This window comes from Cynoglossus semilaevis, chromosome 13 (assembly GCF_000523025.1).
Source record: "Cynoglossus semilaevis isolate Cse_v1.0 chromosome 13, Cse_v1.0, whole genome shotgun sequence".
Classification (NCBI taxonomy): domain Eukaryota; kingdom Metazoa; phylum Chordata; class Actinopteri; order Pleuronectiformes; family Cynoglossidae; genus Cynoglossus; species Cynoglossus semilaevis.
This window is the reverse complement of record NC_024319.1, coordinates 16,388,580-16,405,204: the sequence shown is the minus strand read 5'-3', so window position 1 is coordinate 16,405,204 and position 16,625 is coordinate 16,388,580. Positions and strand designations below refer to the sequence as shown.

General features: G+C 38.3%; 4 protein-coding genes across 5 annotated transcripts in view; 2 read left to right on the top strand and 2 right to left on the bottom strand.

Moving 5' to 3' along the window:
• The window catches only part of tbc1d31 (TBC1 domain family, member 31), an 8,073-nt gene extending 6,403 nt beyond the window's left edge, over positions 1 to 1,670 (top strand). The window contains exons 20-23 of the mRNA XM_025061594.1: positions 38 to 288; positions 839 to 908; positions 981 to 1,124; positions 1,217 to 1,670. Of these exons, the coding sequence (XP_024917362.1) occupies positions 38 to 288; positions 839 to 908; positions 981 to 1,124; positions 1,217 to 1,371 (620 nt within the window). The 3' untranslated portion in view covers positions 1,372 to 1,670. The remainder of the gene's footprint in view (positions 1 to 37; positions 289 to 838; positions 909 to 980; positions 1,125 to 1,216) is intronic.
• A 2,196-nt stretch (positions 1,671 to 3,866) lies between these two features.
• On the bottom strand, positions 3,867 to 10,037 carry sdha (succinate dehydrogenase complex, subunit A, flavoprotein (Fp)). 2 transcript variants are annotated; one of them, XM_008323945.3, is made up of 15 exons: positions 9,905 to 10,037; positions 9,227 to 9,310; positions 8,683 to 8,844; positions 8,389 to 8,532; positions 8,034 to 8,198; positions 7,775 to 7,923; positions 7,551 to 7,675; positions 6,797 to 6,965; positions 6,503 to 6,698; positions 6,244 to 6,415; positions 5,945 to 6,063; positions 5,696 to 5,807; positions 5,186 to 5,316; positions 4,848 to 4,961; positions 3,867 to 4,776 (listed from the first exon to the last, which is right to left on the bottom strand). In XM_008323945.3, the coding sequence occupies exons 1-15, from the start codon at positions 9,965 to 9,967 to the stop codon at positions 4,690 to 4,692; spliced, it is 1,992 nt and encodes a 663-aa protein (XP_008322167.1). In that variant the 5' UTR covers positions 9,968 to 10,037; the 3' UTR covers positions 3,867 to 4,689. The 2 variants fall into 2 exon arrangements, with proteins under 2 accessions (XP_008322167.1, XP_008322168.1); XM_008323946.3 differs by having other exon boundaries at positions 9,926 to 9,989.
• A 140-nt stretch (positions 10,038 to 10,177) lies between these two features.
• On the top strand, positions 10,178 to 12,335 carry ccdc127a (coiled-coil domain containing 127a). The gene is given in 5 exon segments (XM_008323947.3): positions 10,178 to 10,300; positions 10,848 to 10,994; positions 11,301 to 11,545; positions 11,638 to 11,687; positions 11,689 to 12,335. Coding segments are annotated over 4 exon segments (666 nt in total). The 5' UTR covers positions 10,178 to 10,300; positions 10,848 to 10,864; the 3' UTR covers positions 11,930 to 12,335.
• A 2,533-nt stretch (positions 12,336 to 14,868) lies between these two features.
• mrpl32 (mitochondrial ribosomal protein L32) lies at positions 14,869 to 16,587 on the bottom strand. The gene is made up of 3 exons (XM_008323943.3): positions 16,360 to 16,587; positions 16,078 to 16,259; positions 14,869 to 15,369 (listed from the first exon to the last, which is right to left on the bottom strand). Exons 1-3 carry the CDS (start codon positions 16,451 to 16,453, stop codon positions 15,121 to 15,123), a joined length of 525 nt encoding a protein of 174 aa, XP_008322165.1. The 5' UTR covers positions 16,454 to 16,587; the 3' UTR covers positions 14,869 to 15,120.
• Positions 16,588 to 16,625: the final 38 nt, after the last annotated feature.

Genomic DNA, 16,625 nt, shown 5'->3' with positions numbered 1-16,625 from the left:
TGAGGCAAACATGCAGGTAATTCTTTACACTTAAAAATAAACACAAAAAATTCACATAATTTATTATTTAATTTACTTATTCTTTGCACACAGCTCCTGGAGGAGTCCTTGGCTGAGGCGTCTGGAATTGACGTGGAGTTCAACTGGCGAAAAGACATAGACGAGCGGCTTCAGCAGGTTGATGCTGAAAAGGAGAGGAGGAGGGAGAAAATGATCGAGCATCACAAACGAACCCTGGTGGAGGAGAAGAGACTGGCTGACACCATGAGAGATGTGGTGGGACGAAAGGTGAGAAGGTTTAGTTTTATCAACATGGTTGTATATACAGACAGGCCACGTCTTTAAGGAGGGGCTCCTCGAAAGATGGTCAAGAGAATCAAGTCTGAATTTAGCATTAAGACAGTAAGAAACAAAAGTTTTCATGCAGCTACCTTAAAGTCTCTGTAGCCTGTAGTTTTCTGTCTGTTCTGATGCAGCTACAGGTAGATTCTGAAATTCAGTCATTTGGTATTGAATTATCACAAGGTGAGAGAAAAGGGAATTGTTGCTGTCGTTTATGTGAGGTCTGTCTGTCTCCCTGCCGTTCTGCTCTGTTATCGGTGTCATCACAGTCATCTGTGTCCTGTGATTACCTATTAATTTGTCTCACTCATACCACCTGGTACCTGGGTATACATACCTCTCTCCCTAACTCAGTGCTTGTCGGTTCATTGTTCATTGTGATGTTTCCTTGTTCCTGATTCATGTCTGCTTTGCGGTTGTTCATGGCTGATAATTTTCTTATGAGTTTAAATTGAAGTGTTTTAAATAAACTTTCTGCACCAACTTTTATTTCCAGTGGGATGACGTGATGGAGGCCAGAGCCCAGCTACAAAGGCAGGAATGGGCCGGTTCTTTAGCACGTGCAGGTACTGGAACACACATGCACAGAAGACACAGTGTTTATAGCGGTATTTATTGCAGTGTCTTCTTTGTTTCAGACTCCAAAAGATGTAAATCTCCAAGTTTGATCAGAAGCACTGATCCAACACATGAACCAAACACAGTCTCCCCTCCAAGAGCGAGCAGAGCCGCAATGGTGTGTCTGAACAGCAGCTCACCTTCAGAGAGCACCTCCACCAACTGTGAGTTACTGTGGCTACCAGTAACAATGTACATAAAAACACTTGTTCTTAAGTTTCTTTAATTTTTTCATTGTTTCTATTTCTCCTCTCAGTCTCTCTGGACCGAGGTCGGGCCCAGTTGGACACCAGTGAGAGAGAACTGCTGAAAGAAATCAGAGAACTGAGACACAAACTGGCAGCGAGAGCCAGAGAAGGCAACTCTGCCTCCTCACCTTCTGTCCACACACTGTCCTCTGTCTCTCAGTGACCACTCACTGCTGTGTCTCCAAATGGACAGAACAAAACCATATCAACCACTGACAGTGGGTCAGACTGAACTGCGTGGTATCTTTTATCATTTTGTTTTTCATTCATTTCAATAGGAAATGAATGAAAAAGAACTGTCATGTTGACTGGTCTTCTACGATGTATTTTTAATTTTGTCCTATTTAAAAATAGTTTTGCTTTTGAAATCCACAATTACCTGTGTTTTAAAAATTGCTGTGTTCGTCTTTATCATTGTTTTCTTCATTTATTATTGCCTCTTAATTAAATTTGTCAATTGTATCACAGTCTGTGTACTGCAGAATTACATTATAGTTTTTTTTACTTTATGTATTGAATATGATTTCATGGAAGAAATACTCCATTTCTTCATGGTGGAGACTTGACAACCCAAAGAAAAATGCTCCTGATATTTAAGTCCAACTCTACATTCTTCTACAAACTGCCTCATTAGGACGACTGAATGAGTATCAAAAATCGATGATTTATTGTCTCTGACATTTGTGTCACGCCCTCTACAGAGGTTAAATATCCACAAGCCCCAATTTATTCATCTGGAATGTTCTGTGAACTGTTTGTTTCTCACTCTCAGTTCTCACCTGTCACATTTCATCATCTGTGAAACCTCCCTGCCCCAAGCTGGGGTGTGCCATTTTCTCCCTAAGCTCTTTTGTTGGTCTGTAGTCCAGTCTTCTACCTCAGAGAGGCAGTAACTGCCTCTGCTGCAGCATCATCTGTCTGTTCATGGCTCTGAAAGTGGAGACACTTCTGATTTTCACGCACATTTATTTACATACAGTCTTTACCGACACTAAGTGCACACTTGCTTTTTTCATGCAATTCCACAAAAATACAGTAGAGGTGTACAGTGCATTCTCTATATTGGTAGTTGTAACGGTCTGTTTCAAATCTGTCATGGTCTATTTCTAAATATTTGGACAAATGTTGTATTTTCTCTCTACTCTTTGTTTTACTTTTTGCCTTCACCAGATCAGACCTCGTCAGACCCTGAGCGATGTGAGTCCAGTGTGGAACTGTATTTCCAGTCTGATAACAGAGCAGCAGGCATGAAAGATCTGGTCAGAACAGTCCTCAGAAAGTCTACAATGGTACACTAAGAGTACACACATCACTTTGTCAGTTCTGGTTCTTGTGTGCACAGTTGTCAGATGTCTGTGTGTGTGTGTGTGTGTGCAGTCTCTGGCCATAGTGATGGACAGTTTCACAGACGTGGAGCTGCTCTGTGATCTTCTGGAAGCCAGCAGGAAGAGGAACGTGTCTGTGTACCTCCTGTTGGATCATCTCAACTTGAACCTGTTCGTTACTATGTGGCAGGAACTTAAACTCAATGGCGAACACTTCCCTGTGAGTCTGTTTATTTTTGTTTTCAATCAACATCTATGTCTTAAAGTCACTCTCTGTTTGAGTGCTGGGAAAACCTGTGTAAAACCAACACACTGATGAAATGATCTTCACCACTGGTGTCCAACCTTTATGGTGTGCACACTGTAGGTTTGAACAAAAAACAAAACAATACAAGTTTCACAGACCAAACATGTTTATGATTTTTTTCATAGTATATTAAATATTTGATATGTGGTTATTAAATGAAAATTTTAAATATTTATAAAGGTGTGTACATTTTGTTTTATGGTCAAATCTCAGCGGAGGCCCCACCTACTGGACGTTACATAATTTATAGAAATATTTGTGAATGTATTATTTTAACTGAAATTTAGAGATACAAAATCAACAAAACATTTTTTTTCTCATTAAAATATATAATTATTTCAATTTTAGTACATGGAAAACTTTTAATTCACTGTGTTGATAATATTCTTTTACTAGATATGTTAAAAATAAAAATATAAAAGAAATTATTCTTCTAAATTTCTCAAGATAAACTCAGAGAACATTTTCCAAAAAGGAACAGTACGGTTACTTGATAGCTTTTTCACCAATTTTTGGCTCTTATGGCAGCTTCATATGATTGATTTTTTTAAATTAAAATCTTATACTAAAATCTTATTTCTGCCAAAGTGTAATTCTTTAATTCTAATTTAAACCCCTAGAACCCGTTGTTAAAATGTGGGCACATTTCAACTTTTGCGCACCACTATCCATATTAAGAAATTAATTAGTTCTTTCAATGGCCTGCATGATACTGGAGTGTTGTTAACATTCAGAGTTTATAACGTGCCTGACATGACTGCAGTAAGGCAGGCTCTTAACCTTACTTTTTGATGATGAGAAAACTACAACTACTTTTTGTGCATAGATGATTTATTGAATTATATTTAATAAAAAAGAAAACCAAAAGAAAAAAGCCAAGGCTCACTTGTTTTAAAAACATGCAAATAAATAAGATCACTCATTTGAAAAACACGGTGTTAAGTGTAGATTAATTTGAGTAGAAAACACTTTATTTTTATAGAATATATAGCTTTGTTCGAAAGTAAGTCACTGACATTACTAGCATTAATATTTGGAAATTAATTTATTTTAATTCTATTTTCTTAAGCTGAAAAGGCCAAACAGCTGGGAACACATCACTTAAATCCACCCTCTTGAAGAACAACAAGGTGTGTACAAAGATGTCAATGTTGAACACCATGTGACAAGAGCAGCTTAATTTGGATAATGGCACACACAATTTTACTTGATTTAAAATCTTCATCCACAAAACTGCATGAGAATGTGTTTCACCAATGGGAACAATGTCTACATTAGTATTTCTTACACAGAATAAATTGCTATATTTATTATACACCTAAGCAATTTTTACATTTTTTTTTCACTTTCCTTTGAGTCTGAAATGTGTACATAAACAATAGCATTATTCCTTTTTCTTTTAGACAGCCAAACGACACGGTTAGTTGTTTTCTCTGCACGAACTGTGAATTTTAAGTGAAACTTTGTCACCGCCAAAAGCAAAGTTTAAGTTGTTCTAACATTGACTGTGTTCATCAGCTGGACCCTGAAAATGATCCTCGGCCACATGAGTCTTGAGTGTTTATCATATACTGTGTATTTACACACAAACCCAGCTCTTTACAGCATAAAAACACAGAGAAGCATGCTGACATTTTCTGCTGCACAAAGACACAGACAATGACATTATAAAATGAAGTTGACAGCACACAAATGTATTTAACAATTTGAAGTTGATACAAATGTGCAAGCATAATTATACAGACGATGTCAGCTCTTTTAATATATATATACAGGATAATACATAATGAAAATCAGAAGAGATCTGAAATTGAAGAAGAATCATGGGTGAATACAGGTTTGTTTGTTTTTAGTAAGATCTGATGGCAGGAGGAACATGAGCGCAGTCCTGCTCGTCCAAAGAGTGGTCAATAACAGGACGGTACTCCAAAGTCACCTGGAATTTGACAAAATAGACAGTTATATATTTATAATAAAAGTGTCAGTTCATAGGGGACAAGAACATACCTTGCCAGTTTTAGGGTCAACGTAGGACATGGTGTGTTTCCTCCAGTGCTGGTCAAAAGGCTTTTTCTCTTGACCCTGCAGAGGCTTGGAGTAGTCATACTCATCCACACGCTCCTGGAATTTAATAGAATTGCATAATGTGAAGAAATGTAAAGTATATTTGCAAACTGAATCAATGTCACCATAGGAAAAAGGAGTCGGTGAATCAAATCAGAGAACTCAATTTATAGCAATAGTGCATTGCTAAAGTTTTCATTTGTTTTTTCCAATTAAAGTTCATATGGAAAACACCTATTAGCAAAATCCTATGATTGCTGATCAGTTTTGTTTCAACTCACCTTAAAGTCCTCTCTGGCATGGGCTCCTCTGCTTTCCTTTCTCTGCTCAGCAGAGTGAATGGTCTGGACTGCGTTCAGCATCAGGTTCTGGAGCTCCAGGGTTTCTACCAGGTCTGTGTTCCACACAATGCCTGAAAAAGGATGAGTAGGGATGGAAAAAAAAATGGTTTTGTCTGTGGAGTGTTGCTGATTTGATGTCTCAGGGGCATTTGTTGTTTACATTAACATTTTCTGGAGTGGCCACAATTATTCAGAAACCTTATTACATTTCATGAGATACATGTAAGTAAGTAAACTAAGTCTCATCAATGATCAATAACTGAACTACAGCATAATGTGAAGTTGTTATAATGAGCTGTTGTATTTGCTGTAGATGTTGTAAAACAAAGACAAAAGAAAAGGTGATGTCTCTACTGCCAATCTACCTGAATAAAAACTTAAATCAATGTCAGGTTCAACGGGGTCCCAGGAATCACATTCAATTGTGAAGTCACGTTTTTGCATCAGTACCTCGGTCAAAGGTTTTGATATCATCCATGGTCTGGTAGATGCCATCCATTTTGTCACATCCCTCTTTTAGCACAGAACCAGTACGGAACACAGCAGCATGAGCCTGCATGGTCTGAATGGAGATGAAGAGTATGTTTAGTCGATAGATTCATTAAGACACAACAGTACAACAAAAGATGAGGTTTACATGTTTATAACTACTTGTATGTTGTGACTTTCCGTTAGCAATCTGAATGACTCATTGGTTACCTTCTGCATGTTGAGCCTGATCTCAGAGGTTCTCATGGATCCATTGGCAAACCTCATTTTATCAAGGTTGGCCACAGACTCTTCTCCTGCACTGGGCTTGAGTGCAGAGAGTTTCTCCCCTGTAGAGACAAACAAACAAAATAAAACCCTGTCTTGACATAATGTGCTCAAGAACTCAACTACACTACAGCTCAAAAAGCTCCACTGTTCTGTCAAAGTAATCACATTGTTTAGAATTACTAATATTTCTCTTCTTCTGAGTGAATATAACAATACATTTTTTTACATGATGTCCTCACCAGGTTTGTGCACCTCTGCAATGGTCAGGGCACAGGCTCTTCCAAACACCACCAGATCCAGCAAGGAGTTGGCACCAAGTCGGTTAGCACCGTGCACACTGGCACATGCCGCCTCACCGCAGGCGTAAAGTCCAGGAACAACTGTGTCCTCTCCATTGGTGTGTGTGATCACCTGGCATGGAAAAACCAAGTATGTTACTTTAATGGATAAATGTTATTTTTACAGAAAAGAAATTCTTTTGGGTGCAGTTGGTCGTACTTGACCCCTGTAGTTTGTAGGGATCCCACCCATATTGTAATGAACTGTAGGCAACACAGGAATGGGCTCTTTGGTGACGTCCACTCCAGCAAAAATCATGGCAGTCTCAGAGATACCAGGCAGCCTGGAGGCCAGCTGCTGAGGAGGCAGGTGGTGAAGCTGCAGGTACACGTGGTCTTTCTCTGGACCAACACCCCTTGAGGAAGAAAAGAAAAAACACAAAATTGGATCTTGTCTCTTATCTAAGTCCAAGATTCCAACAAAAGTAATACACCTAGTTTTGTTTGTTCGTACCGTCCCTCTCGGATCTCTATGGTCATCGAGCGAGACACAACGTCCCTGGAGGCAAGATCTTTAGCATTTGGAGCGTAACGCTCCATGAAGCGTTCTCCCTCACTGTTGATGAGGATTCCACCTTCACCACGACAACCCTCTGTGATCAGGCAACCAGCTCCATAAATTCCTGTGAAGATGTCACATGAGATATAAATGAAAATATTGGACTGGCCAAGGTGACAAAATTTATTTAAATTTATTTTTGTATTTTTTTAAGGATGTTAATTCAATTTATCAACTTGATTTAAGTCATTCAAATGTTAAAACAGTTGAACAGAGAAATGGGTCCAAGAATTTTTAGAAATATTAAGGTTTGCTATGTTAATACAAAACATACTCAGACATTGTCAAATGTTGAACAGGAACACAAAGATGTCGTCTTGCATTTATGCAAATTCAGGTCTATTTTTGGATCACAGTTAACTTCTCTGATTAGTACAGTTTAAAAAACCATAGTTTGACTGATATATCAATAACCAATAATCAATAATTCAACAAAAAAGTCCAAATATTAAACATTTGTTTTGTTCTGTAAAATCGAAACTTGAAAAGCCATATTAGTAATATAATTAAACAGTCTAGACTGCTGAGGCTTTTAATACCACCTTGACAATAAAATGAAAAATATTTCTAATCATCCTTGACAGAAAGATAATTTAACGTCAATGTAAACCTACATTGTGAGTTGGATTTACTGAGTTTCTTTTCTTACCAGTAGGATGGAACTGTACAAACTCCAGATCCTGGCAGGGCAGACCGGCTCTGGTCACCATTGCATTTCCATCTCCTGTGCTTGTGTGGGCTGATGTACAGCTGAAGTAGGTCCTTCCATAACCACTGAAAAAACCCATATAGTTCAAGGTTAAGAAAACCATCCACATATGCAGGGGTTTAGGAACTAGAGACGTAACAAAAGTATCCTTTTGTCTGTCCTACCCAGTAGCAATGACAGTATTGTTTGCCCTGAATCGATGAATAGATCCATCCTCCATGCAAAGAGCAATTACTCCTTTACATTCTCCATCTTCCATGAGCAGGTCCAAGGCAAAGTACTCCACAAAGTAGCTGGTGTCATATCGCAGTGACTAGAGAGAAGAAAGAAGAACAAAAAAAAAACACATCCTGTTAAGTTAAATCATACTTACATTATTCTCCAAATGAACCAAGTCCGAGATGAAGGTGAGAAGGAACTTACTCGTCCATAAAGTGTATGCAGCAGTGAGTGACCGGTCCTGTCAGCCACACAGCAGCATCGATGAGCCTGACCACCTTTTCCATACTTCAGACTCTGACCTCCAAAAGCTCTCTGATAGATCCTTCCATCCTCAGTGCGACTAAACGGCATGCCAAAGTTCTCCAACTGCGAAAAAAAGGAGCAAAAGGACAGTGTGCCATTGCATTTTTTAATTTAACTTAAAAACTTAAGAGTAATATTGTTTTGGTGGAAAACCGGATGATAAAAAGCCATTTGATTGTTATGGTTCAGATTAGCAGCAACAACTACAATATTTGACACCTAAAGTTATCAAAGTGCAGAGGGCAAAGTGTACCTCTACTACAGCTGCAGGAGCCTGTTCTGTCATGTAGTGAATAGCATCCTGGTCTCCCAGCCAATCAGAACCTTTAACTGTGTCGTAGAAATGCCACCTCCAGTCATCTTCCTCCATGTTTCCAAGAGCTGCATTGATTCCACCCTGTGAAAGAAAATTGTCAGAATTATGTCAAGGTCAAGATCAAGATTCAAGAGTTGTATTTGTCACATACACAGTAATATACAGTCCAATGTGGAGTGGAATAAAAAAAATAAAAGTATGAGAATAAAATAAAAATAAAGAATCATGTACCTGTGCAGCCACTGTGTGGGATCTGGTGGGGAAAAGTTTAGTCACACATGCAGTGTTGAATCCAGCCTCTGACAGACCAAAGGCTGCTCTCAGTCCTGCTCCTCCAGCTCCAACCACCACAGCATCAAACTCATGATCCACAACTGGATACTGGGTGGAGATCTGTGTACATTGAGGGTGAGATACAGCTATAATTATCTCAAAAATGAACAGTAATCATTTTTTAAATAAAGCAAAATTGGAATGGATGCCCAAAAAGATCTACTTTAAGAATCTATTTCAACAAACATTAAGTGTTCAATTGTCCTAATCCCCAGCTTCATGTTTTTAGATTGTTGAGGAGGAATTCAAACATCTAGGATAAAATCCATGGAAACCCAGGACACAGAAACTCCAAATAGGACAACCAGGCTCAATTAAGTTATCTCCCTGCTGTAAGGTAAGAGTACTCACAATTTTGCACTATATTCTCCTTCAGCCAAATGCAGTTTGTTAACGTCAATATTTAGGATATCCAACCGTTTACATGTTAAATGACACTCACATTGTCTGATACTTTGGCATTGTTCTTTTTGCCATAGATGGAGAAGTGAAAGTTTCGACAGCCCTGTACTGCAGCAGCTGGGACCTGGCAGAAGATGAAGCAAAACATATTAATGAAGACAGCTTAACAAACACAAGGTGTAAGTCATTACTGACATTAAATAAATATATAAAAGACTGTCAAGTAGCATTCGCTACAAAGTCTGCTTGTCGCTGTAAACTGTTTTATTAATAAGGGGAGTAAAATACGTAAGGAAGTAAAGCATACCCACAAAAAAAAACCTTAGAATTGTAATTACAATGATTATTACAGCAATTGACAACTGTCATCTATTTCTCCTTAAACAACAGCTAATGTTAAACATCCAAAGGGCGGTTTCAATGACCGTTCAAAAACATACGGGCAACTGACTGAAAATGTTTCCCACAACCTATAGTGTAAAAGCCTTAAAGACAAAATAGTGTTTGTTTGTTTTGACAAACGACTAAAAACTATTTTCCATTGTGTCACATTGAACCCCACGACGCTACGTAACACTGGTTATGAAAGTCGGGATGCGCACTGTTACAAAATCTGAAAGCACATTTACAGTCAACCTAACAACAAATATTGAAACACATACAGGATATTGATGGACAATATTCAACACTATATAGTGTATCTTATAATTCAATTTACCGCTTTAGTTTTAGACAGTACCGTCTTGGAGAAGAGCCGAGAGGCAGCACAAACACCCGCCATGTTGTCAGTTGGGTGACCGGTTCTGAAGTTTTGCGGAGGAAGAAATAGTTGGTTGCACTGGAACAAACGATTCACCTAAAGTAGAGGTGTACCGTATGTTGCAAAAGGCTGACATCAGCTCTGGAAATCTAAAAGTGGTTATTTATGAAACCAAATACATTATTAGGTAGAAATAAATTATTTCATGAAAAAATAACTTGGTCTTCATGCATATTACAAGCCATTTAAACTTAACTTAAACAATACCCCCACCATTGCTACCGATGGATTGGTCCACGTTCAATCTCTGTTCGGAGGAACTAATACATACGTGACCTAGACTTTTCTTTCAAGGTGAGAATTGTAACGTATACGTGAAAGACGTACAGTTACTTGTCGTTTGAGTGGATGTCGTTATGCCCAAAAATGTCTTATGCAATATTAGGCATTAATCAGCAAGTGAAACGTTGGCTAGGTCGTTAGCGCATACCTAGCATTGTTGTATTTAGCTGCAGCTGTCAAACGTCTAGTTCGCTAATAACCGTTCTAAATGTGGCTTGTCGCACTGATTTGTGTAAATGTAAACAAGGTAATTGCTTATCAGTTTTGAGGTCTAATATTTACGACAATGCAGGTGCAGGACGGGTAGCTATTACTTTAAAGTGCATGTTTATTTTAGGTTTTTATAATACATTTCTAAAGCATGCGTGTATAATCAGGGAAACTTTGTAGTAGTTTATATTGGCATTGTTTTTACGTCGTTTACTGTAACAATAAGGAACCATAGTGTTATCAACATTGATAGGTCTGCATTCACAATTCCACCCTTTGTCAACAGTTTTAATGTGCAGTATAGTCCACGTGCATGACCACGAATGTTTTGGTTTCTCTCTATCTGCAGGATTGACAACAGGCTCCATGAACAACTTGAATGACCCCCCTAGATGGAACATCCCACCAGGCGCTGGCGGAAGGGGGGCGGGAGCCGGTGATGGTAACCAATGGAACTACGCACTCCTGGTCCCAATGTTGGGATTGGCTGCCTTTCGTAAGTTCAAGATATAGGGGTTTTTATGAAATAGGTAGACAGTTGCTGTTTCATGATACCCACAGTTAACCTCATGGTACTGGTCTTCCCTTACTTTAATTTGTCATATCAGTAAGTAATTGGTAAAAGTAGATTAGAAATAGCTTTTTCCTTAGATATACCTGAATCATAAAACTATCAAATAAATCAAGTAAATGCAGGTGTTTCATCTCATCATTCTCATCAAATATTACATGATAACTGTATACCTTCTATTTTTTATACATTGCTCGTATTACTTGTTTAATCTACAAATATTTCAAACAGGCTGGATTTGGACCAGAGAGTCACAAAGGGAGATCCAGAATGCCAAAGCTCAGTACGACAAAGATGTGTCCTTAATAAAAAGTGAAATGGAGGCACGGTACCGAGCGACACTTACGGAGAGTCACAGAAAAGCTGCTACACTGGAGCTTGAGCTGGAAAAGGAGAAACAGAAGGTGAAAGGCTACAGGCAGGCCCTCATCTCACAGAGCCAGCATCAGATGGAACAACAGAAACAGCTGCAGCAGGTATGTGTTTTTTTCCTTTTTGTTATTTCAACTCACTGTTGCTGAATATTTTAGTCTTTTCATAACCAAAACATGTCCATCTTCCTTTCAAGGAACGGGAGACCTTGGAGGAACAGAAGCAACGACTTGTAAAATCCGGTGCTGCAGTTGCTCCTGAAGGTGGTCAAGGACCCCGTCATGGCAGAACTAGATGTTGAGTCTGATCTGAAGGACATTTTCAAAAGAGATAAACACTGTGCTGATTTGTTGAACATGGACAAGAGGAAGAACGGAAGCCTCATGTGGGTGTATTTGAAGTACTGGCAGCTGCAGGTCACTGTCCAAAAACACAGAAAAGCTGAAGAGGCCTTATTAGCAGGTAAAGTTCAGGTAAACACAAAATGAAACATTTTGAAATTCACAAAAGAAATGTCATGACAATGTGAAATGCATGTGATGCAATGTCAACGCGACTATGTTCTACATCATCTCCAATCTTAAACAAAATACTGAAAAATAAAATCACTACAACCACAGACTCCAGATAGGGTTGATGAACTTTATTTTAACTTAAAAACCCCAAAACCTACAGTATATATGCACTAGGAATTGCTATTTTTATCTTTATTGGATATTTAATTTCTATACTTATTTATTTTTATATTATATACCTGCAAGATATTGTCAGTGAGTGTGTGCTGTAACACAGATTACATGTCTGAGAATTACCAAAAATTGAAACAAATTGCAATACAGTACCATTTCATCCATCTTTAATTTCCTCTCTTCTCTATTATGTTAAAGTTTAGTTCTGGATTTCTAATTGAATATATAAGGTTTTAATTTCAGCTGAACATTTAAATAAGGGAAAGTGACACAACATACTATGTCTACCACTGACATGCCACTGGCATGATGTAATGCAACTGAAGTTAAAATAAAATAGGGTTTACCCTTTTATTAAATGATAGACTGCATCATTTATGTAAATAATCCATTGTTTTCTATAGCATTTCACACCTAATCATATAATATTACTCTCTATTTTCATGTTTTTGTGTTGTTACATTGAGACATGGGCGTGCCGTATTTGTCACCCGGTACTTTTGCGCCATTGTCACAGTATTTGACCACCAGATGGTGCTGTTGTGGAATTCATGATTTTATTCAGTGCATAAGAAAAACAATCATCGCTTTCCTACAGCGTGCTGTACAAAATAGTTTTATTCACATTGAGAGACTTGTTTACATACAGTGCCAGCTTTAACACAACCGCCCGAACATTGACAATAGTTTTATTGTATAGAAACAATTTTCAGTACATCACAGCAAATGTCACAATATCAGTATTAAGTATCAATCCACAGTTAAAAACTTTGTTGAATATTTCCTGAATAACTTCACAGTTTCACTCCTGCCTCTGTTCTCGCTGAGATATTTCTTTTGGAGAGGACATAAGGTCTGAAACTCTGAAGTTCACGCTTATTCCCTGACTCTGGTTTTGAGTCACTTTAATTTCTTCTTGCTTCTTTACTCCTTTATTTAGCTTCTTTGGTGTGTCTGGCAACTCTACACACCTGAGGATGTTGGAGAAGGACAGTTGGTTTACTGATATTTCTCCATTGTGAATCCCCAGTGTCATTGTGTGGCCAGGGCTTCTCTTAACCATTAGGTTGAACGTCAGTTGGTGCTTGTAACTTTCTCTGTGACCGGTGTCTGTCTCTGACAGCATCTCCCTTAAAATCAGAACATGCAAACACAGGTTCAGAAATGTCAACTCTGCTATTTTTCTTAATCCATGCACTAATTTGCACAACAGATGATCTAATTCCTCATCATCAATGTGTTTGAGACTCATAACAACACCCCACTTTATAGTTTACTGTTTTTAACAATGCACAGAGAACGCAAACAGGTAGAACCTACTTATATTGCAGTCTTGTTTCAATGACCAGACTCAGCCAATGCTCTTCATAGCTCTCTTTGCTCTCATGGTTTTCTTCATGAAGATTACAAAAAGATTCGATCAGGTCGCAGCCGCCTCTGCTCACACGGTTCATCGTGTGATTGTCAAGAGCCTGATGTTAGTACCTGTGTGAAGACGAGCTGCTTTTTCTGTCTCTGAACTTTTACTATGAAAAAAAAAAAACCTTGGTCTAAGATGTGGTGGTGTTTTTAATGTCTTATATATTGAGCCTTGTTTCTATTTTTACTCCTCATTATCACATTGTGATGGATCCAGTGTATGCAACCGCATGAGGCCTCTTGAACATTCCAAGGAGTAAACAGGCAGAAGGTCTGAGGCAGAGCACCCCTGCCCGCCACCCCTGTGCTCTGTGTACTGGTAGTAGTGGTGATAGAAGTGCATCGTTTCATAGCCCTTTCAAGGTTCCTGTGTGTTAAAAGGAGGCAAAGGACTGCCAGAGAAAATAAACTGAAAATTCAGTTAAACATAGACCTACTTAAGTAGGTTTACTTTTGGTGTATCCAGTCAATCTAACCACTAGAGACAGGATATCACCCTTAATCATAAAATCTGCAGCCAACAGTCATCTTAAGTGTCATAAACAAGAACATAGATGGATGAAGCTGGGAAATGACACTGAACTGGATGTATTAGAGGGTTCACCAACACCACCTGTTGTAACAGCAGATGTCCGAGGGATGTGAAAACTCACCCTTGGTTCAACCAGGCACTGCGACCAGCACCTGATTCCAACGTGAACATTTTTCTGCAACCATTACATACTCCCACTAATTGGCCCAGGAAAATAAAACTATTTTGTTGTTTGTAATAGTCAGGATTTCAATGGAAAAAACATCCTGTGACATCAACACATATTTCTCCACTCCTCAGATGTCTCTCACACAAGATCACATGTCACAGGATGTGCACAACTAATGGCTGAATTGTATCTCTGACAGACAGTAATCATCAACACATTAATCCAAGGCCATGCCTCAGCCTTGGCAGAATTAATGTTGTAAGTAATCAGAGTACAACTAAAAAAGTCTGACTAAAATTAGCTTTAAGAATAAAAGAATGTAAAATTAACAAACATTTTCTGCTGTTCTGGACTTAGCTAATGTTTGAGTACAAACTAAATCCTAGTAGGGGAGAAATCTGACAGAAATATCAGCGAAGAAAAAAAAGATTACAAAAAACACTACTTTCAAACACTAAAGTTAATGTTGGTCTAATAACTGTAATAATCACAAAGACATATCTCACATTTTGAAAAAGTTAATGTTGGTCTAATAACTGTAAGTGCGAGTGCACTTGCAGCATGTTTTTTTAAGTGCCAGCTACTGAGCAATCATTAAATAATTACAATGCTTTTTAATTTTTTTTTTACATTAAATCCTTTATTTATAGGCAATTGAATAGCATACATGAATGTTTTACACCAACAGTCAATGTACAATAGTTTCAAATTTACATTTATGTTGACAAAGTCACACTGTCTTACATGTAAATGCAATTGTTTTGGTTTTGATAGAAAAATGTTACTAAATAAGAGCATGAGATTTTATCAAAGAAAATTACTATATTTCTACTTCAAACTGAAAGTGTGTGGCCGTTGACATTTACTTCTTCAGCTAAACCAAGCAGGTCTTTTACTGGGCTTTTCAACGATCCTCTTGTCTTTGTCCTGTTGGCTCGGTGTCTCCCCTTCATACAGCACAATGGTCTCCACAGCAGGAGCTTTCAGTGGGCCACCTTCCATCACTTGAATCTGTTGGCGAATCAAAGTGGTCTCCCTGCGCACCTTGGCGTAGCAAAAACCACAAAGGACATGTTTCTGCTTCAGGTGGCCACATTCTAGACATGGTTCAATATTAGTCTGCAGGAGAAAGACAGAGGAGTGAAAACGATTGGAGGATTACCTCATTTATACAAGTGGACAGAGCTGTTCATAGCCCTCAGTGAATCCATCTTAATCATTAGTTCACCAGTGTTAAAAGTCACTTATTTTATGCTTAAGATAGTTCTGACAATACTATGGTCTGCTTTAAAAAAGGAAAATGCATAAGGAAGAGCAAATTCTAGTTTTACAAAAGACACATCAGTAAATTTCTGTTCACATTAGGTTTTCAGTGAACAAACAAACCCTTATTCAGTAATCATAGACAGTAGCAGTTATTATGATGTCCTTTTTTCATATATAGTCAGAAGCAACATTATAATTGCTGGAGACTGATGAATAATGACAAGTTGATTATTTTGATAAAGAAACTCTTGATTAACTATTTTATATACATTTTACACTTCTTAAAGGTGCAGAGCAGTTTATCTACAAAATGCTGATTGCAAAGATAGACAATCCTTATAATAAATAAGGAAAATAACTAATTACACAAATATCCACTCTAAGAAATCTGTAATTTTTCAAAGGCAAAAACAAACAAAAGAAATACAAAATTTATGGTGAAATAAATGGTGATGTATAAAAATTGGGCAAGAATTGAAATGTGACAGATACAATTTTGAAGCATTTTTGTGTTTGTCTGTTGTCGATGAGTTGATATATCACCGGACTTTCTCATCGTACCTTGATTTTAATAAGTTTCTCCACTGCTCTCCTCCTTGTGCGATTGACCTCTATGGTGCGTCTCTTCTTGGGTGCTGCCATCCACATGATGCTGTCCATGAGGCCGGGAGGCTGTTCCTCCTGCTCCTCCTGAGGCCGAAGTTGAGGCAGGAGGCTATGACCGCTAACTGCAAGCGCTGGAGCTGAACACACAAATTTATCATTCACCTTCTAATCAACATAAGTTATTGAATACAGTAGCTCATCAAAGCTAACATTCACGGCTACGGTGAATAACCTCACCCAGATGTCGGTCCAGTCCAGCCGCCTGCAGAAGTCTGCACTCGATATGAAGCAAAGAGCATCTAAGGCTGTGTATAAACCCTGATAAATTCATCTTTATGTTTGTAAACACGTTGTTCTGGTTAAAACATGTCAGACAAATCGGTCAGAGGATTTTTCTACGTCATTAAAGAGCGACTGCAAGTTCGCTACTTCTTCGGCTTTGGTTCAGGCAGGCAAGACTGTTATTGCGTTTTATTGCCACCTGTTGGCCAACTTCCACAGGC

Bases quoted from the DNA above. Each gene is read 5' to 3' on its own strand.
- sdha (XM_008323945.3), bottom strand. From the start codon at position 9,967: ATGGCGGGTGTTTGTGCTGCCTCTCGGCTCTTCTCCAAGACGGTACTG. The intron at 5,808-5,944 runs GTAACCAATGAG...ATCTCCATTCAG, and splicing joins TCAGGCTCAACATGCAGAAG to ACCATGCAGGCTCATGCTGC. The intron at 4,777-4,847 runs GTATGTTCTTGT...GTCAAATTCCAG, and splicing joins TTGACCCTAAAACTGGCAAG to GTGACTTTGGAGTACCGTCC.
- mrpl32 (XM_008323943.3), bottom strand. From the start codon at position 16,453: ATGAATTTATCAGGGTTTATACACAGCCTTAGATGCTCTTTGCTTCAT. The intron at 16,260-16,359 runs GTGAGGTTATTC...TTGTGTGTTCAG, and splicing joins TGGACTGGACCGACATCTGG to CTCCAGCGCTTGCAGTTAGC. The intron at 15,370-16,077 runs GTACGATGAGAA...TTTCTCCTGCAG, and splicing joins AGAAACTTATTAAAATCAAG to ACTAATATTGAACCATGTCT.